We start from the raw sequence: 26,289 nt of genomic DNA, 5'->3' as shown, positions 1-26,289 counted from the left end.
TGTAGTAGACTTCTCTTTGCAATATACTCTTTGGAATATTCGTGCTGGGCAACGCTGCTAAAATGACGCTACCTTCCCGTTCACTGATCCACTCCCTGCCATCTGCTCAAATTCTCTGACAATAGAAGTTTTCTAGGACTATACTTTATTTTGAGAATTAGTCAAAAAATAAATCTGTTATACGAGTTTGTTGCATATAACTGAATGAATTGATATTTAATATTATTTTAATATAGGGCTATGTTACTTTAAAAAAAAAAGTGTGGTTATTTTATTTTATTGGCTTGTTTTTTAAATTCAGATTCAGTAAAATTATTGCATTTAATTAAAGTCTTATAATAATAATAATAATAATAATAATAATAATAATAATAATAATAATATACAATACACTTATAACAAAGATAAGAAATTAATTATCTTAAAGTAATTTCCGGTTTCGGCCAAGAATTTTCATTTCGGTGCATCCCTAGTTCGTTTATGTTTTGAATGTTCCTCGGGTCTGACAATATGGGCACTTTTTTATTCTTTGAAGGTTTCATCAAGGTGCAATTTTGTTTTGTTTACATCTACACATCATCGGAAGCCTTTTTCACAGATAACTTGCAAGCACTAGCCAGTTTAAAAGAGCATGAGGGAACATGCGTTTAATATTCAAAGGAGAAGGATTTTGAAACAAACAGTTTTTGACTACTCCACTCGGCAAGCCTATATTACTAAACCAGACAGAAAGGTAAAGTACAATATCACAACTTTTACTGTACGATGCAACATTTACCGGTACGAGTAAGTCAATGGGGTCCATCAACTGTTTGGTTTCCGACATTCAAAATATCTTTTGTGTTCAGCAGAAGAAATTCAAACAGAATGGTTTGAAACAACTTGAGAGCGAGTAAATGACAGAATTTTTGAGTGAACTATCCATTTAAATAAAGCGTGAATGATTGGGAATCGGCATTAAAATCATGAAATTGGTCGTCGTATCGGCTGAAAAATCCTGACCGGAGCATCCCTATCTTCTGTACAACCTTTCACAGACTAATTTCTCTATATGGGCTACCACTTTGTTGCATGATAGTCTATTATTATGGTAGCTTCAATTTCAGATTTACTGGCTCCTAAATGGCACATAAGACTTTGCCCAAATTAAGCTCCAGTATGGACCAGACTGTGTCTGAAAAGTCAGAAAACCCAAGAGATGTCTCTTAAAGACACTTCCCCATCTGAACAGTGCTCCTAGTGCCTCATCCTCACTTCCACTTTCCCTCCCCCTTCTTGTCTGGTGTGTGTGAGAGCGTGTGCTCAGACACTCTTTGACAGCAGGACACCTCCTGCTCCTATTACAGACACCCCAGGGGCCGCCAAACTCACTTAAACTCAACCAGTCACTCCATCTACCCCATAACACACACACACACACACACACACACACACACACACACACACACACACACACACACTCTCTCAAGATAGATGAAACAGCCAAGAAATTAAGTCATGTCAGTTAAATATTAACTGCCCCACACAGCGAACCTATTCAAACTAAACCAGACTAAGAGGCATCTAAGAACATGGCACACATTAAGTAGCCTATATCAACAAATCATTTACTGGGAAGTACTAAGTTACAATTAAAATAGGGCTGTTACATCTCCTCGATTAAATTGTTTTACCCGTGCCGAGTAACCGGCAAAATACCGGAAGTGGCGCATTCCACGGACGAGAATCCATGAACCGCATTATTAGACTGTTTTCTAAGGCTGCACAATGTATTAAAACCATTACATACTACAGCATAGATAATGTTATTGAGTGCTTAATTTATTTGCATGCGTGTAGGTTACGTGCGTCTCAGTTCACAGATGCTGCTCCACATGAACTTATTCACATGTGAAGCGCCTCTCAAACTCCATCTCTGCATATGCTGTGAGTTTGGGTTGCTTATAACGTTCATCTGGGAACACAATGTGTGCCATTTTATCAGATTTGTAAGGTGAATCATTTACAAACCTACGGCAACACAGGAGAATACATCATATACGTTTCTAAACATGCGAACCGTTCATCACGATTTCAAAAGTCTAAACCCTCGCTCTGAGTTTGCATGTTTTGATGTCCACATTTTCTTATTCAAGAAATTACAGTGGCTGTAGCATTTCTATTTAAAAAAATTTAAGTTAACATTTGAATTCAATATTGTTTGGCAAATATTAAACAAGGATTTGATCTACTTTAAAGTGTAACACCCAGGCTGTTGCATGCAAATCAGGGCAAAAATCTGAGCAAAAGTCATGAAGTGTATTCCAGCCTTGACTCATCAATAGGGCTGGCTGTATTGAACTGGATACTTTTTAGGCGCCGACCGAAATGCCTCGATACAATCGAGTATCAAAAAATGTCTTGTCGATCGGTACCATATTTCGAACCAATGCCGCATGATTGTAGGTCCCTATAATTTCTGCGATCACGGAATTGGCAAATTAATGCGGAATCTAGTGTCAACACGGAATTTCGCGGAATTTTACATATTTGGAATAAAATTCTGTTTTTGTGAGGGAGAAAAACGTATGTCTGAGGAAAATCGCATATTACTGAAAGAACGAGCAGAGAGAGAGAGGCCCGGCCCGGTGTATAACAAAATCGGTAACACTTTACAATAAGGTTCCATTTATTAAACTCTAGTTAACTAGATCATTTAACATTAACTATTAATAAACTGCACTTCTACAGCATTTATTAATCTTTATTAATGTTAATTTCACCATTTAGTAGCCTACATTATTTAAATGAAAAGTTGTATTTGTTAACATTAGTTAGCTTAATGCACTGTGTGAAGTAACATAATAAAAATACAGGGTTAGGGTTAACTAAGATTAACAAAGATTTATAAATACAGTAACAAATGTATTGCTCGTGGTTCATGTTAGTTAGCCTAATACATTCACTAATGTAAACTAACCAAACCACATTTAACACCTCTTAAAATGAGAATTTTGTTTGTTACCTCAATAAATTTACGGTCATTCCTATTTTATTTGTGTACATTAATAATTAACATTAAAAACACTCTTTTTACGACTAAAATAACAGTAAAGGGTAAAAAAAAAAAAACTGAATTCCCAAAAATTAAAACAGAAAAAACGGACTTTGGGAAATTTTATAGGGCCCTATGATTGGATGTGGCAAAATAAAGGAAAAACACTAGTTTACGCCGGTTATGCCCAGAGACGTGGCTCACACGTGAGGCTTTAATGTGCAAGCGTCCCATTCCCCATAGATGTAAAAGATGTGGAAAATATAAAAAGTGTGGCTACATTTCACCAGGCTCGATGCCGACAGCGTGCAATGCAATATTTGCGACAATATAATTGCTGCCAAGACCGGCAACACAACAAATCTGATCAAGCACTTGACAGTGCACTGAATAAACGTAAGAGCAGAAAGTTCTCAAGTCGGTTTAAAAGGGTTAAAGAAATACTCCCTTCATTTGTTTATGCTGATTTACATTTGTGTACTCACGCTGTAAGTGAATGAGCTGCTTTGGCATCTTGAAGTCTCCGGGGTAAAGCGAGTCATAGTAGGCGATGTTGCTCTCGGCCTCTGGGACAGGAATCACCATGTTATCCCTCTTTTCTCCGTACACCTGCTGGGCGGAAATCGCCCTCTGGAGATGGTGTTCCTATGGCAACCATAAACAGAGACATATGCTTCAGTAAACATTCCCATGCTTCAGTAAACATTCCCATTCACAAAGTAGAGGATCATATTGAACCAAAAAAAAAAAAAAAAAACGGGTCTTAAAATGATTTCGCATTGTTTATTAGCATTGTTAAGTCTATTAGCATTGTTAGCGAATCCATTCGAAAGTTATAATAGAAAAATGAACCACAATATTCAGATTCAAATTTTGCATTGATTCTAAACGGTTGTTTATAAAACACTTTTCAAATTGTACCGAATGAATCATTAAAGACTCAAATCAAAAGAACAAATCGTTTCGAACAGAACGCCATTAGTGGTTACGTATTGCAGAACAACATTGCCATTTGCCAAAGATATTTACAAAACAGTTGACAATATGCAGAAGCAGCATGGGATAGTGTTCAAAATATAAATATTTTGATCGTCATCATGACCAGCTTGATTCCAAACAATTCACAACATCATTTTTTCCACAAAGATGATACAAACACGCCGCAGTAATCCGCCTTAATTTTCTCCCGGTAACCCCATTTATACAAAAACCTGTGCTGACTCAGAAGAGGCAATGCAAGAATCCTTCAAAAACAAAGCCAGTTTGGTCTTTGAGCATCTAACCTGATCATTATAACTAAACTACACCCCCATTTACGCAACACTTTTGTGCTTTTCTTTACATCCCCTATGAATTTGTAATATAGATCAAACCACAAAAGAGATGAGCTGTGGTTTCAGAGAAAATGGCAAAACCATTTTAATGCAATAACCTCAACCGGTTTTCAGAAACCTCCCTTAAATAAGTAGGCCATAAACAGGCTTCATAAAACATAAAATAAACCTACTCTGAAAAACACAAAAGAGCACAGTCTCCAAAAATACTCCAAATCATTTGGCCAGTTCGCCTGACGTCATGCACCCCAGGAGCTCATCTGAAATGATTACACTTGGCATAAGGAAATAAAATAATAATAAAAAAAACATTACGCATGATAGCCTAGAAGCATTTCACCAGAGGAGCTCAAACAAACTTGGTGACGTAATAGCAGTAAGAAAGCAAACAAAATGTCCATTTACTTAAAGTTAACATTGTGTTCCTGCCAGCCATAGTTTAAAAACTAACTTTCAATAGTTTATTAGTCACAACTCTCTTTCTCTCGCGCTCTCTCTCTCTCTCTCTCTCACACACACACACACACAACACACACACACCTCGTCTTAAATGACTCAGCTGCGAGCCCTCATTGAAAGGTCTCTCGAAAGGAGGCAATTATCACCAGACAAAAGCCAGACTTCCTTTGGCACAGTCCTCTGAATAACCTTCGGATTGCAAATTCTCCCCCCGCCGAGGGTGACCCCGTCACTGACCTTAGAGGATCATAATTACAAACAGATGAGGGGAGAGAGAACAAAATGGTCATATAAAACAAAAAAGCTCTGAAAGAGACCAAAACACGATCTCCAAGTGTTTATAACTAGGATCTCTTGTGAGCAAATCCTGATTATGAATTCAGACAGCCATATTTTGTAGTTCTTTTCAAGGGGGTATTTCAATTAAATATTTTAGGTCAAAGGGGTTCAGCTGACAAAAAAAAAAAAAATACTTGTTTGATTTTTTTTTTTTTTTAATGACTGAAGCTTGACATTCACATTATGTAACAAAATACTTTTTCTAAACAAAACATAATGCATTATAAATTACATGTCTGATTTTTTTTTAACCGCACAGTGGATTTTTTGTGGTATAAACTAGGGGTGCAATGGTTTGGTGCTATGTTCAGGAAAAAAAAGGACTACTGTTAAATAAAAATAAAGAAAATAAGAACAAATAGGCTAATCTATCTACAAGCAACAGCACAAATAAATACAATAGAGCAAAGAAACAAATAAAATAAACAGTTCTTTTCAGGTATCCAAAGCAATTTTCAGGTACAGAAATTGAATAAAGTAATCACATGTAAAATAACAATGCATGTTTCACGGTAAAGATAAATCCTTATTAAAGTTAGAAAAGCTATTCAGTCAAGAGCAGTGAGTGATTTCCTTGGTGGATTAACATTAAAAGCACAGACAGCAGGAATATTAGGCTGCTGTCACTAAGACATAACGCACTGATCCAATATACTGACATGAGTAGGGCTAAGTATCGTTAAAAGAATTTCAATATCGACACCGGTTCCTGAACAATACTTTTTCCGATACCAATTTTATAAAATCCATTTTAACAAGATTAGCCTACATTATATATAACCTAAAAAAACCCTTTGGTTTTATTTTTTCCGTTTGTTGACTTTATTTACAGACTCAAAGACTCTGTTGTTGCAAATATTGCATCACACACTGTTGGCATCGAGCATGGTGAAATGTAGCCACATCTTTTATCTTTTCCACATCTTTTACATCTATGGGGAATGGGATGCTTACACACTACAGCCTCACGTGTGGTATGAGCCATGTCTCTGGGCATAACTGGCATAAACTAGTGTTTTTCCTTGATATCTCGCCACAGCCAATCATGCTGCATGCTTACTGGCTCACTAATGTTCAAGCGCAAGACTGGAATGAGGAACTCAATATAATTGCACGGCTTTCCGTGTGCACGCTTCGGATGAGTGCAAAAACACAAATCTTCTCACAGCGTGCGAGTTCTCATTCAGATTGCAGATTGCAATGTGTGCTGTTCAGGTGTCACCAGCACCATCAACACCCAGGAGATGACAGTAAATGACTGGTTTGAGCATATGGCACTCGCATTGAACAAAGTTTACAAAGAGTGACTGTGATGTCCACGTTTGATCATTGCTGTTATAATCTATTGGGAAGCCAGAATGTGTTTCAATTGACATGTATTAGTGGAACTCTGTCTATTTTACACGTTATTTTCAACAACACTTATGCATTTAAGATTAACCGCAGTGCAAGTGTGTGCGGAAGAGTGTGTGGAGACCGGTACAGTTTGATTTTTTACAGAGAACCGTTACACCCCAAGTATTAACTCAGTGTAGAGCAGAACATACTGACTGACACATTGCTACCATTGCATGGTATACAACATCATATCGCCCTGCCTTAACACCATTACTTCAATCTAAAGACAATGGAGCGTAAAGCCCAAATCCACAAGACCAGGATCATCGAATCATCATAAACGGTGACCTGATGTTGGCCTGGCTGATCCAGGATCAGAGCTTATTTTGCTTCAAAAGAACCACATTCAGACATAAGCATATTACATACTAGCATGGGGCTTTTTTCATGTCTGACGCTGATATCTAGAGTGCAGGATGACAGAAATAATGCATAGACAGACATAATACAATTTAAATGGCAATGACACATATAGTCAAACCATCCTATTGTCAGCAGAACACTGATGCACAATATCGTTGGGGGTGGCGGGCTTCTTTACTTAGACATATGCTCATTTATTTGACCATTGTTTAAATACATCACGCTAATAGAATGCCGTTTCATGCACGAGATGCTGCAAAAGATGCGTCGTGAGCACAACGTCTTTGGCGTGCTTGCATTGATAAACAAATGAAAAGCGCAATGGAATGGAAAAACTGTATATTGGATTCATGCATTAGGTCTTAATGTGACAGCAATCTAATATTCCTGCTCTCTGTTTTTAATTTTAATCTGAGTCTGAGGAGGGGCGGAAGAAACAACTCTCTCCAATATTATGAATTTGGACTGCAGTACACATTTCAACCGCTAGCTGTCAATATTACATACGGCACCTTTAACAATATTTGAAATATATAGGCTAGGAGTAAGGCTAGTAGTTTTTGCTGTCACTTTATTTAAGTTAATGGGTCAAAAACACCAAAAACAATAACTGGCCCTATTTTATTTTTATGTATTTAGCCTATTACTTTCTTTGTGATGGCGCCAAACATGTTCAAATTGAACCACTGGCCCGACCAGACACGGACAGTAGAAAAAAATCCTTAGTGTTGAGCCCGGACGGCTGTTTGAAGCAACAATGCTAATCTTACAGAACATGCCAAGTCATTTACAAAGTCCTGGCGTTCTGTCAGGGACCTAGAGAGAAACAAGCAGGTCAAACTTGTCTGGAATGCTGCCATGACCTCTAGCCTAGCCGACACACCGGAATGACGCTGGAAGGAGGAAACCATCATCTCTGGGAAAACCGGCTTGCTGGATTGTTGCATTTGCCAAAGCCGACACATCTGCCAAGTGTACAAGGCCCTGCATACGCTACTAATATAGCCTAGTCTAAACCAAGGGTGCCCAATCCTGCTCCTGCACAATTCATCTCCAACCCTAATCAAACACACCTGAAGCAACCAATTAAGGTCTTCAGGATCACTTGAAAATTAAAGGCGGGTGTGTTTGATTAGGGTTGGAGATGAACTGTGCAGGACAGGGGCACCCCTGGTCTAAACAATAACCACAAATCACATTACTGAAAATGAAGCATCATGCTTTGCAACTGTGATGAAGACAAATAAATGTGAATAAAAGGAAATTCAATTCATTACATGATTATCCAACTGAGCTCAAAATCGCAGGCAATTAAAAATAGCAGTTTTGCAATTCCACTTGTTGCCACTAGAGACACTAAAAACACCTCACCACAAGCTACAAACACTGCTACGTAAAATAAACGTGTAACCTGCATCTTGGAAAAATAAAGAGGACTGCACACAATTAGCTCTTTTGAAAGCCAACTGAACATATCTGCACCAAACAACTGCTAAAATATAGACGATTGCATAAGTTCGTTCAAGCAGGTAGACCCATTGCTAACTCTATTGCAATTCTGCTTAGTGCTGAATCTGATAGCACAGAGAAATTACATTTAATATAACAATAATTGTCATTGTACCATCATAGTTATTCATGATGGATGTTGATCAAAATCCTGATGGCACAATGACATGATTTACAAACACGGTCAGGTGAGACATTAGCAATATCTACAGAAAAACTAGCTGTGTTCAAGGGTTAGCCTACATGAGTTGAGATTTAGAAGAAAACCAGCTACACCAGATGAATATCCAGCATCAGCACGCGGAAAACATTTATTTAACGAACGTTTGTTGACAAAGCAGGAGGAATTTGCGGCTTTCAGAGGTTTCAGGTGACAAAATAGAGCCTCTCTTCTCTCCTATAACTCGGAAGACAAAATGACAGCTACCTGCAAAGAAACAGTCTAAAAATAAACTTCTTTCTTTAAGAAAATTAGAGACAAACTCAAAATGACATTGTAAAAGGAAATTCAGAGAGATGTGTGATGTCTTGTGCATGTCACACAAGGTTTATTTGGGGTGCGGCAACAAACATTTCAGGTGCATTAGGGGAATGCAATATAAAGATTTTAGACTGTGAACAGCCGCTTTCCGACCGGAGGAACCTTTTCACAGTTCCTAGAACTATTGGCTAAAGTACCCGGATGGTTCCTGCGGAGCGAACACGCCGACTAGGAACGACTTCAGTTCTAGGAACTCCATTTGGAGGAACTAATTTAGCTCCTACTTCAGAGTAGGGTCTAAATCAGCACTACAGGAACTACTCGTGACGTTAGTGTACGCTGACCGAACGCACACAAAACACTAGCACCTGCCATTTTTAAAACAGCTATGTAAACACAAAGATTATATATTTACTCCAGAAACTAACTATACAAACATGGAACACAGTGATAGATGGGCCTCTAAACCTTTATGCTGAAGAGAAAATCCAATGCAACTTTGAGGGGACCAGGTCACATGATTCTGTATTTCTGCTCAGCTAGCAACACTGGACATCAACTACACGGCATAGGCTAATAACTTTTTTTTTCATATACTGTGTACTTTATATAACAATTCTATCTAATAACATGTTAAACAGTACTGTTAGACAGATCGCTAATTAATGAACACAGAGAATGCGAGCATTGTTTGCTCTGGCGTTCTCAGCGCCGTCAAAATAAAAGTCACCGTGCTTGCGTCACTCCCTTACCCCTCCTACCAGTTCCTATGGCCACTTGGCCAGTGCGAACGCAAACAGCAAAACCGAGTTTGGGGGAGAGTAGTTCATAGAACTCTTTAGAAGTGGACAGTTCCTATAACTAAGTTCCTGTAACTACTTGGTCGGAAAGCGGCTAATGATAAACATGTCTCCACGATCTGCCTTTTAAGAGAGATCGTAGTATCGTGCTACAGTGCTCATTCAGTTCTGGCACCCGTGTTCCAACTTACTGTAAAGCGCAATGTACATTCACATCCCATTTAACAACCTGTCAAACAGAGTAATAAAATAAGTTCTTTTTCGCATCTTATTGCGCTTAAACTGTCAAATACACACATGGTTTACATAAACAGTCGTTTGTATCTTAAGTGAATGTAAACAGTTCGGATGTGTATCAGTTTATTAGATCCGTGCATTAAGTCTTAAACTGACAGCCGCCTAATAAACCTGCTGTCTGTGTCACTAATGTTAAAGGATTAGTTCACTTTAAAAAAAAAACTTTTGCTGATAATTTACTCACCCCCACGTCATTCAAGATGTCCATGTCTTTCTTCAGTCGAAAAGAAATTAAGGTTTTTGATGAAAACATTCCAGGATTTCCCCCCATATTATGGACTCCAATGGGACCCAAACGGTTCAAGGTCCAAATGACAGTTTCAGTGCAGCTTTAAACGATACCAGACGATGAATAAGGGTCTTATCTAGCGAAACTATCGGTCATTTGAAAAATAAATAAAAAGGTTTTATAAGCACAAATGCTCGCCTTGCTCTGTTCTGTGATGCGCGTTCGTGACGTCACGTAATACGCAATTACGTTGAAAAGGTCACGCTTGAAAAATTTCTGTCCTGAAGAAAATTTTCTTTTAAGCTTTTTAATATTAAAGCACCCAGGATACGCACACGAAATGGGCATTTTAAACGATAAACTGAAACAAATACATTTGAATACGTGTATATGGTCCTCCTTCCGCACATTTGTAAACACGTCAAGCGTGACCTTTTCAACGTAACTGCGTATTACGTGACGTCACGAACGCGCATCACAGAACAGAGCAAGGCGAGCATTTGTGCTTATAAAACTTAAACTTTTTTATTTATTTTTGAAATGACCGATAGTTTCGCTAGATAAGACCCTTATTCATCGTCTGGTATCGTTTAAAGCCCTTTAAAGCTGCAATGAAACTGTTGTTTGGACCTTGAACCGTTTGGGTCCCATTGGAGTCCATAATATGGGGGGAAATCCTGGAATGTTTTCATCAAAAACCTTAATTTCTTCTTGACTGAAGAAAGAAAGACATGGACATCTTGGATGACATGGGGGTGAGTAAATTATCAGCAAAAGTTTTTTTAAAAGTGAACTAAGCCTTTAATCTAACAACACTCACTGCACTTGACTGAATAACTTCAGTAGCTTTAATAAGAATCAGCTATACGTTTAATTAATAAGGTGAACGTCTGTGTACTGTTTTCTTTTTACATTTGTTAATTGCATTTTTTGAATGCTACTGTTACAATAAACTTCTGTAACTGAAAAAATGAATCCACTATTTCATTTCTTATATTGTATTTTTTCCTATTATTTGTAGGGTTGTCACAATACCAAAAAAATGTCTTACAATTCTTAACCAGCTGAAGTTGGTTAATGTGTTGTGCAGTATAATACATGCAGTATAGTGTTAATTTTCAAATCTACAAATTAAAAACCAAACTTTCATAAATACATAGATGTAGGCTAAATGAAAACAGACCATATTTTCCTCTGAATACTTCATTAATGAAAATGAGTAACTGGCTATTGTACCAATCAAATTAAATCAGTGTAAACTAAATTATTTTAAAAATCTGACAAAAAGTGACTTTTAGATGTGGTATTAATGCATTTGCACTGCTATCTTATGAGAATAATGTTTTAAATATAAAATGATAAATAAAAATGAAATAGGCCTACTCTTTTAGATGGTAAACTAAAGCCGCCAGTGTTAATGATTGAGTCACTGAATCCTTCGATTCGTTAAAAACGACTGCTTCATTCAGGAACAAAACAAATGACTTTTTATGAATGGCTCAGTAAATCAGTGATTCACCCGATTTGTTCAAAAACACGGATTCATTCAGAAACAAAACAAAAACAGCACTGTCGAAACAACAGGAGCATTTTTGCCCGCATATCATTAAATTTCCAACCCTGATTGGAGAGCATTATTTATACATAATTAATTTATAATGTTGAAATCACATGATGGATGTGATTGAACAGAGTGCAAAGCCGCTATGTTAATGAATGGAATTGCATTCACTTGAATAGTCTATGCAAAGATGTTTCTAGAAACAAACTACACCTTTGTAGGTGGCTACACCTGTTCTAGAAGTGGTCAATTGAGCAATGGAAAACTGTGAGAATACATTCTTATATAAAGATATTATGGTATTGATTAAGTGATGCATGAGCTGCTATTTTTTCTAATCATTTCAGACCCTTTCTCTTGATAAGGAGCCTGAACAACAATAATTATATGACATTTAAAATATATTTTTGTACAGAATGCTTATAGAGGTTTGAAGGGAACTCAACAATTGCAAATTAGCTACTTGGTAACCTTTGAAAAAGCAGCCTATCAGAGCACACAGTCAGCACACGCTAATGAAAGCACAATTATAGAGTTATTTATGGTCTCAGAGAGTTCCCACGCTGTTCAGAAAGGAAGTTCTTGCACTTAATATCACCTCCCAGTATTCACAGTAAATCCACTAAAATGGTGGTTTGGGCATTAAAATGACAAACAAATAAAATGTGACCGATACAAAAATAAAAGACCATAAAACTGAACAAAACATATGGCTATATTCTGACAAAGTTTGTGTCAGTGCTTGAAAAACATCTTCGGGGAGTTGTAAAAACTTGTGACCCCTGACATAACAGCTAGAGCACTAAACAGACAGTAAATTAGATTAATCCAGCCTTTATGAATAACAAAACATTTAACCGCTGGGAGAAACCCACTCACATTCCAAACAATCCGTATATCAGAGCTTTAACCAATTAGACGCGTCCTACAGTCAATTGCTGTCAGAGAAATTGTCGTCACAAGATTTGAAACGGCTTAAAACTGACATCAAATATCCCCCGTAGTAATAAGAGAGCCTGCACGCATCCACCAACATACAACAAATGGTACAACGAAACAAAACTAAACTGGTTTTCAATTGTTATTCCAAGAATCACCAGGGCTTGTTGAAAATCAGAGCCAGAGGTCACCCAAACCACCAGTATTAGGCTAGGCTATAAGTTGACTCGTAGAGAAAATACACACTTCAAACTAGGGCTGTCACTCATTAATGATTATTTTCGTGATTAAACAAAATAAGTATTTTTTTTGTGGTAGTAAAAATAGACTCAAGCAAATAATAGCCTTTAAAACGGCTTAAAGTACATATATAATAACAAGGAGGCAATAATAATTGGTTCAAATAAAGTATCAAAAGCAAGCAATCATATGATTTTACTGAACAACATTTAATCAAGTATCATGACAGCCCTAACTAAAAGTGTCAACCAATGTTTACAGTACAGTACACAATTTTCCACTAAAAACATGCGTTTCAGCTGTTTATTTACTCAACAACGCTGTCTGTCCTTCTATTGACAGCTCTCCGCAACTACCACTGACACTTCAAAAGGTTCATAATAAAGAGTTGAATGAATTGAGCGGTTTAGTCCAAATTTTCTGAAGAGACTCAATCACTTTATATGATGAACAGATTTCTGTTTATGTTCGCTGATCACAACTTATGTTAATAAAAGCCTAATTTCAATCTGTTTATCATATAAAGCGATCCAGTCTCTTCTGAAAATTTGGACTAAACCGCTCAATTCAAGTGGATTAGTTTTATGATCTCATGAACTTTTTAAAGTGACAAAGTGGTCGTTGTGTGGCTGTCAATGGAGAGATAGAAATCTCTCAGATTTCCTTAAAAATATCTTCATTTGTGTTTCAAAGATGAACGAAAGTCTTTGAAACGACATGAAGGAGAGTAATTGATGACAATTTTTTCAATTTTTGGATGAACTAGGATTTAACCCTTTAAAAAACAAGCACACTTAAAAACCAGGCCTCTCCATTCCAACGAAAGAGCACAAGTGTGAAAAGGCTCTTGATACCCGAATGCATGCTTCACATTTCACAAGGGCCTCATATCAGGCTTATTTTGTATTTCTATTAAAAAAATCTTGCATTAATTGAATTCTTCAAACCAATTTAAAAAGACAAGCTTCTCCTACCAAACAGCCACTCTTTATGAACCTCCACATCAAGCAAGTACAAGAGACACTTGACATGCTGCTGTCATAGACCACGTTTACATGCAAATCATTTTCTGATGTTTATTCTAATAAAAGATGCACAGATCCAACCAGTGCAAATCAGAAAAACCAAGAATATTCTCTTCTGGAAATACTAAAGAAGCTCACTCAGGAATTTAAAGATCTCACTAATTTTCATTAACATCCTTTACAATACACAAAAGAATGCAATAGATTGAAAATGTAGGCCTAGGCCATGGTGTTTCTTTTTTGAGAAAAAGGTATTCCACATGACCTCGTATTCAGATCAATATTTGCATGTGCCAGGGGTCTTTTTTTTAGATGAAGTAACAAGAATTTTGGCTTATCTTGGTTAGGCACTGACATTAATGTGTGTGAGAGACCAAATTCTGATCAAGATGCATGTAAATCCAGTCAGTGACGGTAGCGGCCCCGGGGCCTAATAAGATGAATGCAAAGAATCTCATTCAGGGGCCTTCGGCTCAGCCTCACTCTCCAAGGTTCCCACATCTTAAGACGAAATACATTTTTCATTCATTCATGATTATATGCATTCAAGGATTTTCTGTATAGAAATTGCATTCACAAAGAGCAATCTATAGGCGAAAAATATTTTCACAAGCATCACTAGATAGTTTTCTACATAGAAATACCCATGACTTTTCCAAGTGTGGAAAAAACGAGACAATTATTAAATAGATAGCTACTTAAATAAAAAAATCTTTATATTTTTCTTATTTTGATTGATTTACGCAGCCTCAAGCCTCGTGTTGTTCAAACCATATAACTTTTAGAAGAACTCAAGAGGGAGACGTTAGGCAACATGACAACCTCAAGTCACCATTCACGTTCACTGTATGGGGAAAAAAGCATGGAAGTGAATGGGGACTGAGGCTGTCAAGACCTAATATTCTCCCGTCTGGGCTTCCCAAAGAAGCAATTAAGTCACAAAGAATTGGAACAACAACATGAAGGCGAGTAAATTACAGAATTTACATTTTTTACCAAATTATCGCTTTCAAATTCGCTGATTTTTCCAGATTTCCCATGACAGCGGGAATGCCCGCCCTCTGGCTGCCGTTTGTCGCCACTACAGGAAAAAAATCCAACAAAATGTCGGTACCTCCACGGTCACATGACTCCTTTTGTGTTTTGCTGCACGATTCGGGTCCGAACGGATTGACACAACCCTACTTTCACACCGCTAATAGCCATCAAATAAATCCAACTGTATATACCACACTTTAAATTCGGTGCAAACTGCAAAACGGGTCCAAAACACCGTGTAAAACGCTTCGCAAACAGTCGGCCATTTTGTTGCATCCAAACCTGCGCAGACTGACAGAAAAAAAACAAGTTTGTATCGCAGAAAATCGGAAGTTGCATGGTTAAAATCGTACCGATTCCTCGTCCTTCTCCATGCCTGTGGGCATCTGCGGCACGGCGCGGTTGATGGACGCGTACTCGTGCAGGTCGGGCAGATCCTCGCAGCGGTAGATGGGCAGCGGTTTGAGAGCGTCCAGCGCCCGCGCCCTGAACGACAGTTTACTCATTTTACTCTATAAATCTATCCGATCCCCTCACAATCACCCATAAAACCGCCACAGATCTCATGGAGGAGGGTGGATGGAGTTGGAAAATGAGAAAAAAATAATGGAATAGAAGAGATCCAGCGAGGAAAAGCAGAGGCGGGTGTGTGTGTTTTCTCTCGCTGCCTCAGTGCGCCATTCACAACATGGCGGACATTAAAAACTCCTCAGCCGATTGCGTTCTTCCCTCCTCCCTCACAAACTCCCGTGAACGCGCACCTCAGCCATTCCCGCACGGCTCGTGCACGCGAGCGCGGCCACGAAACATGTGCACGCGCACACATATTATACGGATAGGCTAGACCAGTATCAGATATTATTTCATTATTAAGGGGCTTTATTAACCATCCAAACAATGGCCTACACAATGTCATACATTTATGTCACATGCTTCAACTGAATTAATTATCGTAGCTGTTAAATACAGGCCAATTAAATCGACACAGTAACTCAATTAACGCACAAAAAGATATCATAACATATCTTATAATAGGGGAGAGCGGGGCACAACCTAACGCTTTTTGACTTTCTCAGTTTGTGTAAATCTACTTATGGTTCAGAGTATTTATTTTTTCCCCACATTAATTTCCCACATGTCTACTACAATTATGTGTTTTTGTTTTATTAATACAGTATATACTTTTTTCTTGATATACCCCGAAAGAATGGAAGTGAAATGTGACAACATGCCCCATAGGTGGGGTACATTGTAACATGTGTGGGGCACATTGTAACATAACATATGACAGCTTAAAATGTTATCTGATCTAATAAAAAAAATATACAAAACAAACTAAAATATTTTCTAAATAAAATACAATTTAAAAACTTTTTCATATAAAATAATGGCAATTTTTAATAATTAAATATAAACTGATTTTTGAGTTTTGACTATGAACACATGAAAACACAGCTATACAACATAGTTCAAAACAAATAAATAATTAGTAATTTCTGAACATTGACACTCAGTCTTTATTCACCTTTTTCTCACGTTTTCTCAATAAAATTAATAAAAGTATAGAATATAATAGCATATTTCTAATAGGGGCACATTGTAACGCAGTGTTACAACATGCCCCCGCCTGCACAACTGGGGTTTAAACCCTGCTAGTGTCTTCTGCTAGTTAGTGAAACATTAAATAACTATCTCAACTGTTAAATAACATCTTGGAGATTAAACTAATATCAGATTTGTCTTATTTTAAATAAACACAAAAAATAGAGATGAAAAATTAACTTAAGTAAGAAATTTACTTTTGCTATGGTTTAATAAATGTCTATGGATATCTTCCAAAAATAAAATAATTTTGGCGGATTTTTTTTTTTCTATATAGTGTTGATATGGCAACTAGTAAATAAACAAAGTTTCGTCATCCAAGCATGTGCGGAAGTATTTAAAACAAGCGTGTTACAACTAACCCCGCGTTAGGTTGTGCCCCGCGCTCCCCTACATATGTGCTGTTTGAACACTGGTATTGGTTACATGTTTAGTTTTAGCGTCAATATAAACACGTGCACTCATGAATATGAACTCTGGGGCATAGCCTAAGTATAACTTCAACTCTTAATTTTTCTATGTTTAGCTAGCAGTAGGCCTACTGCTCCATGCCATATTAATGTGCATTTGGTAAATAAACTGATAGGCAATAAAATACACCCATCGTTGCATGCATTGTCACTTTACAATTCAACATAAACTTGTTTTCTTTTAGCTTGAAACTTTACAATAACTGTATGCTTATTTATGTTCCAAACGTGCATTTTGTCAATTGTTACAATCGGTTTTATCTTGTGTTAGGAGACGGCGCCCTCTTTTGGTCAAATGAAGTTAAACCAAAGAAATTAAGTTGACTTCACTATTTATAAATGCATACTGGAAACTAACAAACACGGTACGAAAAAGGCTTAAAGATAATTCAAAGCCTATTAAGTTGTCCTCCCCCCAAAAAAACATGCCAAGCAGTCACCACATTAAATTACACAAAATATGGAGTCAAGCAAAGGAATTGTACTATACAGGCTGAACAATGGATTATGTTTTGCAAGAAAAAAAGTAATTTCCACAAACATAAGAACAAAATGCAGCAATAATGGCTCAAATGGAAACAAAACACAATTTATAGCTTTTAATGGAGACTAAAGCCACGTCATCTTCAGTGTATAAACTCGAATGGCTTTCAGAAAACTGCCACATGGTGGTGTAATGCCATTGATAACACACTTCACAGAACAACAGTTTCATAAGACTGCAAACTTAGAGTACGTGACAACTACAAAAGTTGGTTCCACTTTATTTTAAGGTGACGTAGTTACATCGTACGGAGTAGGCTAATATTAATTAACTATGTAGGGTTATGATTAGTTGTAATTACGCATAATTTACCATGTAACACCTTAAAATAAAGTGTCACCCAAAAGTCTGAATGAATCTTTATACAATGAATGACATTCTGACTATAAATTTCACACTATCGTTTTTTTTTTGCGCACTAATTAAATAAGTAATAGCCTAAACAGCAAAACGATCTCATCCTGATGTTAATTTTAATCACTGACCATTATTTTTAATGAAGAGACCAGAAACTAGCCTAACAGATGGTAAAGATATCAGAAAGAGTGAAAAAGAGAAGTGAAAATAGGGTGGAAGTGGGCATGCTGAAAGTTGAATATTAAATAACACAATTGCTCATCTGTCAGCGGATTAAAAAACAAAACAAAACAAAAAACAGATCAACTGGGGCAATATTGTGCCTAGTAAATAATAAGAATAAATGTAACACATAGAGATCATATTTGCACACCCCACACAACATTTGCTTGTTGATCTGACATTATAAACTGCTTCTGAGCAGGAAGAGGACATGAAACTGAGACGCAGTTTATAAAGCAGGTCGCCTGAAAGGCCAAACTGTCCTTTTCACTGGGTTTGAGAAAGATAACAAGCAAAGAAACCAAAAACAATATGCGTATGCTGCTTCAAGCAATCCCACCCTGTCATTTAAACTATAATAAGACCATAAAACCTACCATAAAAATCACCCTCAAAGGCCAACCAAGTTTAAGAGTCTGGGCTGTAAAACTTCGGTAGTTTTTAAATCACAAGTACGAGAGACTCATGAAATAGACAGATTTAGAGATCATTTAGGGTACAACCCAAATGATGGTATAACCAGAATATCAGGTTACATTGTAACATACATTTTTAATACATATGGCCCTTTTAGTGGGGCATGTTGTCACATTAAGGAGTACGATGCCATAATTGCAATCTGCTGTTTATTGACACTGTTTGAGATGGATTTAAATAAATGATGCATTTGTATGCTTCAAATATCGCTTCCTTTACATTTTTTGTTAAAATGCATTCTAAGGTCATTTAAATAGCTTTGCATGTCTATTTTTATATATATATATATATATATATAAAAAGCAAAAATGCAAATAACAGCACATAGAGCAATAAAGAAGCTGTGCCTTATATAAATATATGATATTATTTATAATGAAGTTTCTAATACAAGATGCTTCGTCAGTTTGGTAGTCGAGGCCTCAACTAGCCTACAATCCAGACAATATATTTCAGCGTAGTCTAATAAACAGTGATATATTGTGAATAATCATACAAATATCTCCAAACAATGCCAAACTAAAGAGTGCAACTCTACAACACTTTTTGTGCAAATCTTCTGAGGAATTTAATTCAAACAAATCCTCAATGAACGCTGAAGAAACACACATAAGCACATATATTCCAGCTGAAAATGAAAACATCTTAAAATGGTTTACTAGTTTCAACTGGTCTCTCAGCCTGGCCAAACTGGTTCTCAGCTGGTTTAGCTGGATGGCCAGCTGGTCTGCTAAAACCCCTTTAAAACACATCAGGCAGGAAGACCAACAGTTTTAGGCTGGTTTAAGATGTTTTTAGTGGGAATTATGTATAAAACACATTGTGACTTTAGATTTTACACATATTAACAATGAAAAAAGTACAATTTCCATTTGTGTTCAACTCCAGAGATCCCAACAGAAAAAAGAAAAAGAAAAATCTGGCACCAACACAAGAACAACCCTTATTTAAAGAGGTCCATCTTTAACAGCAATGCAATCATTGTAATGAGGTCAAACAGAAGGTGGTGCGTTTGGTTTATTATACTGATTGAATATTTTATCGGGCAGAAAATACACAATAACAGGCCACTAGATTCCAGTTTATTAACATCTAAAGAGCTCTTGACCAAACCAGGAACAACATAATCTGACGTGGAGCTAAAATCTCCTAATCCTTCAATCTATTCATAAAAAAAGTTGTCTATAATAACACTGAAAAGAGTAACTCACCAGTTTTTCCACTAGGGTGGATGGTGATAATTCATCTTAAACATGTCAAGACCAGATTTCCAAAGCCATACGAGGGGGATTGGGGAGTTGTGGGGAGAAAAGAGGACATACAGCAAACGCATGTCTAACTCTACAATCATCTTTTTTTTTGGAATGAGATCTGGATCATTGTTGCGGCAGAAAATCCGTCTTCATAAACCCGATGATGATATAATAATCCGCGCGCTAAGATCACCGACGGCCGCAGCGCGCACAGATCCACTGCGCGTTCACTTTAAATTAAACTCAACACGAGACTGCTGGCAAAAGTACCGACCAAACGTTTGTTTTACGATGAAGTCCAGCTCAGTCCTGAGTCCACAGTCCTGGAAAGATCTGGTTGTTCCACTAAAGGGTTAATAAGTTTCGCGTCTTCATTGGTTGGGGAGAGACAGCGATCACCTGTGGAGAGCAGCGGGGTTGGTCGAGCTCTGAGAGAGGCAGGAAGAGTGCTCGCTTCATACAGGGAAACTTAAAACACACACAGGCATTTAGGTGGACATTGGATAAGTATTTATCACTTTTATTAAGTGTTTTATTTGGATTGTTTTTGTTATAACACTTATTTATTCTTATTCTAATTTTATATTTTTTTTAATTAGTGAATAATCATTTTTGCATCTTCATTGGTTGGAAAGAGACACTGTATTATATATATATATATATATACACACACACACACACTATGTATATGTATATGTATATGTATCGAATCGATTAATCGTGATTAATCTCATCTAAAATAAAAGTGTGTGAATATGTGTATACATAAACATAGGCTATATATATATATATATATACATATATATATATATATATATATATATATATATATATATATATATATATATATATACAGTATAGTCTCATGTGCAGAGCTGAATAAAACTGAATGAATGAATCAAACGCTGAATGAAAAGTATGTAATATTTTCTAGGAAGGAAACTCTTGATACGGTGTGACTCAGAGTTTAATAATACGAGCCCTTCACATACTTGTCTCAACATGTAGTGAAGGCCTTTTATAACTTTTTACACCCACAAAGCACCGCTGACTGACAGGAAATGATCTGTAATTTACCACTCTTCACTTCAATTCCACACATTTGTAATTGTCTGACGCTAGAGTTAAATGTGAGTAATACTGACATGGGTTCCAAAACTCACACTGAAAATCTTTTATTTTTAATTTTTATGAATGGGTCAGTGTTGATTTAAAGGGTTTCCTGTTAGATAAGACTGCCTTCCCTTTTGTATTAAAAATAGTGAAGAATCATAAATACTTATTTTCTTTGTTTAAAATAATTCAAAATCATACTTTTTTTTATTTTTATTTTTTTTATATTTTCTGTCCCTGATCTTATTGGGGAACGATTAATTGTGCATGTTATTCCACACAAAAAGTTTTTCTTTGTAATCTTTTGTAATCCTCTGAAACATTTTGAAGAATGTGGCATTACATATGTGATGGGTGTGAAACGCTGATTCATGTGCTTTGAATATTTCATTTTAAGTGATTTGCATTTTTTAATTATCATAAAAACATGTAACTGGCTGCATAGTTAAATCCAACTGCTTTTACCAACCAACATTATATGTGAAGTTGACAGTAGGCTACAGCAGTGTTGCTCCAGAGCCCATGTTTGTCTGACTCTCATTTATACAGAGGTTGTTTCTGTGTTATATAACACATTCGCTGGGGGAAAAGGCTTTTTCTCCCTCCCAAACAAGCCGTCTTCTCTGAGTCCATCTTTGTCCAACAGTCTCTCTTCCTTGTTTTTCTTCTTCTTTTTTAAATTCTCTTCTTCTTTCCTGTAGCCTACTCATAGCCTACTGAAATCCACAATAGGCTACAGGTTCATATGCAAAGTATACTTACCAAGATTCTTTGACTGTATCCATGAGCTATCAAAAGCTTTTATGCATAAATAACCTAATAACCCTTAGTTTAGCATTAATTTTCACTGAATCTGTTCTGGCTTGCCTTATTTAAACATGAACCCCAGTAGGTCACTCTCCTTGTTGTGATGCAGAATAACAGCGGTCAGTCACGTGATTGTAAGACCTTGATCTCCTCACGCCCTCTAGTGGTCAATAATAGACATGCGCATTGTCTCCACTTCCTCATGAGATTCATCCTGCAGACGTCCACACATTACAAATAATTGGATTTGGTGGGTTGCATCAATGTCATGTTCATTTTAATTCACAGTTTATTACAGTTTAAGGATACAGTTGGCCAGAAATAAACATTCTGTCATTATTTACTCACTGTTCTTCCATACAATGAAGTGAACGGACACAAGAACTGTCCAGAAATGACAAAAAAAAAAAAAAAAAAAAAAACCCATTAAAGTAGTTTATTGTGTGGGAGCCGCCATATGGTGGAGTTTTACATTTTTACATTTTGCTTGACCTTTACAGTTATTCGTTTAGCAGATGTTGTTATCTAATTCAGCAACATAAGCAATTCAGTTCATTCATCGACCTTTGACCTTTAATCTGTTATAAGCCAGCGGTTCTCAACTGGTAATGACCCATCTGACCCAACATTGAGTTCTAACAGAAAATAAATAAATACTTACATTAAAAAAATGGTGAAAAATACTCAAATGAGATACTCCAAATTCTATCGGTCTTAGGAGCCAGTGTTGTTTTAGTGTCATTGAGATACTATTATAGTTTTAATTAATATTTTGAAGGTTTTTATATTGTATTGTAGTTTCATTTGTATTAATTCTATTCTGATGTGTATTTTTGACATTTTTGTTATTATCATTATTGATAGGCTATTAAAAAAAAAAAACTATAGTTTTTATTAATTTTGATTTCAGATTTAGTTGTATGTTATTACATCAAGTTAAACTAAATGAAAATAAGAAATATTGTCTTGGAAACTAGCTAAAGTGAAAATCAAATAATGAAAATGCTTTCTTTAGCTTTGTACTTCTAAAAAACCGAATTAATTACTAGCTAATGACATCTTCAACAGTGTAATTACTGTACTAATTAAAAAATCTCATCAACCTCGAGCGGTTGAACAATGCAAGGATAAACATGAACATCTATTTTAATTCTTTCAAATAAACAATATAAAGTTACATAATTAAAAATGATGTTATTTAAAAATATAACAATCACATTATTCTTGAACTGACAAATGTATTTAAAGGGAGGTTACATTAAAACATTCATTTTGTCATTAGACGTTAAATTTGGATTAAATCTAATTGTTTAATATAGAATTGTTCTATAGTCAATAAAGCATTTAATGCAATTACATCAGAAGTAACTGGTATTAATTTCAGTAAAATTAAGGGTTATCCCTTACTTTTAATAAAAAAAGTAATTAAAATACAGTAATTAATTACTTTTATTATAATGGCTTGGTTGAATTCTAATGTAGAATGCGGTCTGTTATTTCTTGATAACAGACCGCTGTGAAGTATAACAGACCGTTGCCATGAAAAACAGCGCGTTGCTATGGACGCGGAACGGACTATTTTCTTTGGCGGAAGCAATACATTCGTTTTTAAATCAATAAACTCCTTTTTAAATCAATAATTCGTGTCAAATTATTTATTTATTTTGTAGGTAGCCATGTAATAAGCGGGATAATGTATAGAGAGGCGGTCGTTATAGCGAATAACAACCCCTTCAGGCTGATTCAAGACCCCTCCGCGGGTTCAGCCTGTCGGGGTTGTTATTGGCTATAACGACCGCCTCTCTATACATTATCCCTTACATAATGAATTACACCTAACACTGGGTTTTAGTTAGAATGATGATGGAGCCAAGTAAAAATGGCAGAAAACCATCAAGCAGTTCTTTTCATTTTTCCTCATGGTTTAATTGACAGACTGAATTCCTACATTCAGAAGCAGCCACGGTCTTCATGGTTATTTTATTGCTAATTCTGTTTAATGGTCAGGATTGTTTTAGTAGTCATCACACACGTCATTAACAGATATTGAGCTGAGAGCAGAACGGCCCAATGCACAAAACAGCTTCATATGAAGCCGTATATTGAAGATGTTTAAATATTTCCCACCAGAGCAAAAGAAAACAGATGCAAAATTAATTAAAAACAAATGGGTAGAAGAAAACAAATGTAATGACGATTACATCTAATGGTGAGGAAATGGAAATCTGTTTGTTTCTCAGTAATGTAATAAGCATAAGAAAATGTTGGTCCTAACAGCATTTTATCACATATCAGAATTATTGCAAAATGACGCATGTATTCGAATAAAGAGACATAATTTTCCTACTTATGTAATGTAAAAAATAAAATATAAATCCATGCAATTGAATATTTGTCCAACAGAGGGCACTCACTGCCTATTTTTCTTTTTCTCTACAAGGGCATTACAATATTTCACCATAAAGCTACTTCATAACTCTAAAAAAGGAAGTATAATATTGCACGAGTTAATCGCATCAGTGAAAAACTCCCTTTGTGTCAAAGATCAAGTCAAAATGTCTGCAGACTATATGCTTGTCTTATATTTTTAGCATTTTAGCATAACTTTAGCCAACTTTTAAACATTTATTCATGTCAGAAGAGAGTTTTTGTAAAGTTCTCTGCTGAATGGACCTTTTTAACATTGACCAACATTATTTCCAATGATTGGTGCTTTCAGAATGAAACACCACTTAAAACATGGAACCTTTATAATAGAGCAAAAGTCCTTGAACATAAAGTGCAAACATAACCTTCTTAGATTGATGTCAGTTTGAACAGGCTGATTCTGCATCATTATCAAGATTATTTCCTTTTTGTTCTTCACAGTGACAATAGGTTTGGACACTCAAGATAAAAATATATAATATCTGAATGCGACTGCATTAGATGATAAAATATCCTTTTCTAAATAAAAATGTTCTGTGCCCTTTTTTCAATCAGCACTGTTCAAAAGCCGGGTCGGTAATAATTTTATAATGTTTTTGAAAGAAGTCTCTATGCTCCCCAAGGCTGCGTTTATTTGCTCAAAAAATACAGAAAAAATAGCAATAGGGGAGAGTGGGGTGATTTGTGCCAGGGGGGGAAGTAGTTCCACCCCTTGTTCTGGAAAACCATAGAATAATTTGGTCATGTGACCACATAATTTTGAAAAGCAATCAATTTTACTCATCCTCCAAAGAAGAGAGATACATGGCATGAGAGTTAAGCACATTTTAGTGCAAAAAACTGTTTTTTCCCTTTCAAAGTAAATTTTCTATGATTAAGGTTTTTTGATTGTAGTGTCTGGACAATTATAGACAAGTTTGAAAACATTTCACACATGTTTTAGTGCTTTAGTAGGCTACACAATGAGTCTATACAGTTAACATGATGTTAGCTCTTAACTGCTGGATCATGCTAATTATTTAAACTTGTGGGTCTGGGGTGATTTGTGCCAAAGGGCATGGGGTAAGTTGTGCCAGATCCAGACCACCTAGAGACCTACATACTCACAGGGGATAATCTTGAGAAGTGAGGAGATGGGCATGCCTCATCAGTGTTTGACTTAGGCCTACCTGCTATTTGTTTAATTTAGCTAACACTGATTTCAGTTTTGAGTTTGCACTATGTTAATAAAGAGAAGTTTTATTCAGTTTTTAAGTGGCCTAAGTCACAATAGGATGTTTAGAAATTAGCCTAATAACTTTATTCTTATGTTACATAATTGACAGACAGCGTTCTGTCAACAGGCATCTATTGCCAAAGCCTTTTTTGCCTGAAATGAATCACAAATATCATATATTGTGTTGCTATGGTGCTCTAAATGGTTGCTAGGGCGTAGCTTGATAGCTTCACAATGATCCTGAGAGACTGATTGGTCGTCTGAGTAAAATGAGCCCGCCCCCTTGTCTCTGTGACACTGTGATCCAGAGTTGTATTCAATACAAAATCCCTATGCAATTGACCATAGTGGGAAAAACGCATGCTATGGTATTCCAGGGTGACAATATCTAAATAAACCTTAAATTAGTAATTTTGTATTGAATTTGTCTTGCTTTCATATAGCATACGGTTCATAACAGTAAAATGTTCTGTTTTACTTCAGAAAGCACTGGCACAATTTACCCCAACATATTTCCCCAAAAGGCACAACTTACCCCGCACCAGGGGCAAGTTGTGCCATGAGACCACTTTTTTCCCAAAAGCTATATTTCTGAAACTATTTATTTCAGATCCAAAGTTATTATTCTCAGGGATGCACAACATCCTGAAATACATGTACATCCTTAAGTTGAAGGCATTACTGTCATGGCCTCACTTTAAAGTCACTTTGAGTAAAAACTGGCACAACTCACCCCACTCTCCCCTAATGTGAAA

General features: G+C 36.2%; 1 protein-coding gene across 3 annotated transcripts in view; it reads right to left on the bottom strand.

Moving 5' to 3' along the window:
- Positions 1–20,318, bottom strand: part of epc1a (enhancer of polycomb homolog 1 a) — a 33,552-nt gene extending 13,234 nt beyond the window's left edge. Inside the window, exons 1-2 of one of the 3 annotated variants that reach the window (XM_079852119.1) lie at positions 19,930–20,318; positions 3,520–3,679 (exon numbers count right to left, since the gene is read on the bottom strand). In XM_079852119.1, the coding sequence (XP_079708245.1) occupies positions 3,520–3,619 (100 nt within the window). In that variant the 5' untranslated portion in view covers positions 3,620–3,679; positions 19,930–20,318. Of the gene's footprint in view, positions 1–3,519; positions 3,680–4,908; positions 5,065–15,399; positions 15,802–19,929 lie in introns of those variants that run through there. The other 2 variants (XM_079852118.1, XM_079852120.1) reach the window with 2 other exon arrangements.
- Positions 20,319–26,289: the final 5,971 nt, after the last annotated feature.

The sequence above is a fragment of the Squalius cephalus genome (assembly GCF_949319135.1).
Source record: "Squalius cephalus genome assembly, chromosome: 19".
Classification (NCBI taxonomy): Eukaryota; Metazoa; Chordata; class Actinopteri; order Cypriniformes; family Leuciscidae; genus Squalius; species Squalius cephalus.
The sequence above is the reverse complement of the archived record's forward strand: the minus strand, read 5'-3'. Positions and strand labels throughout refer to the sequence as shown.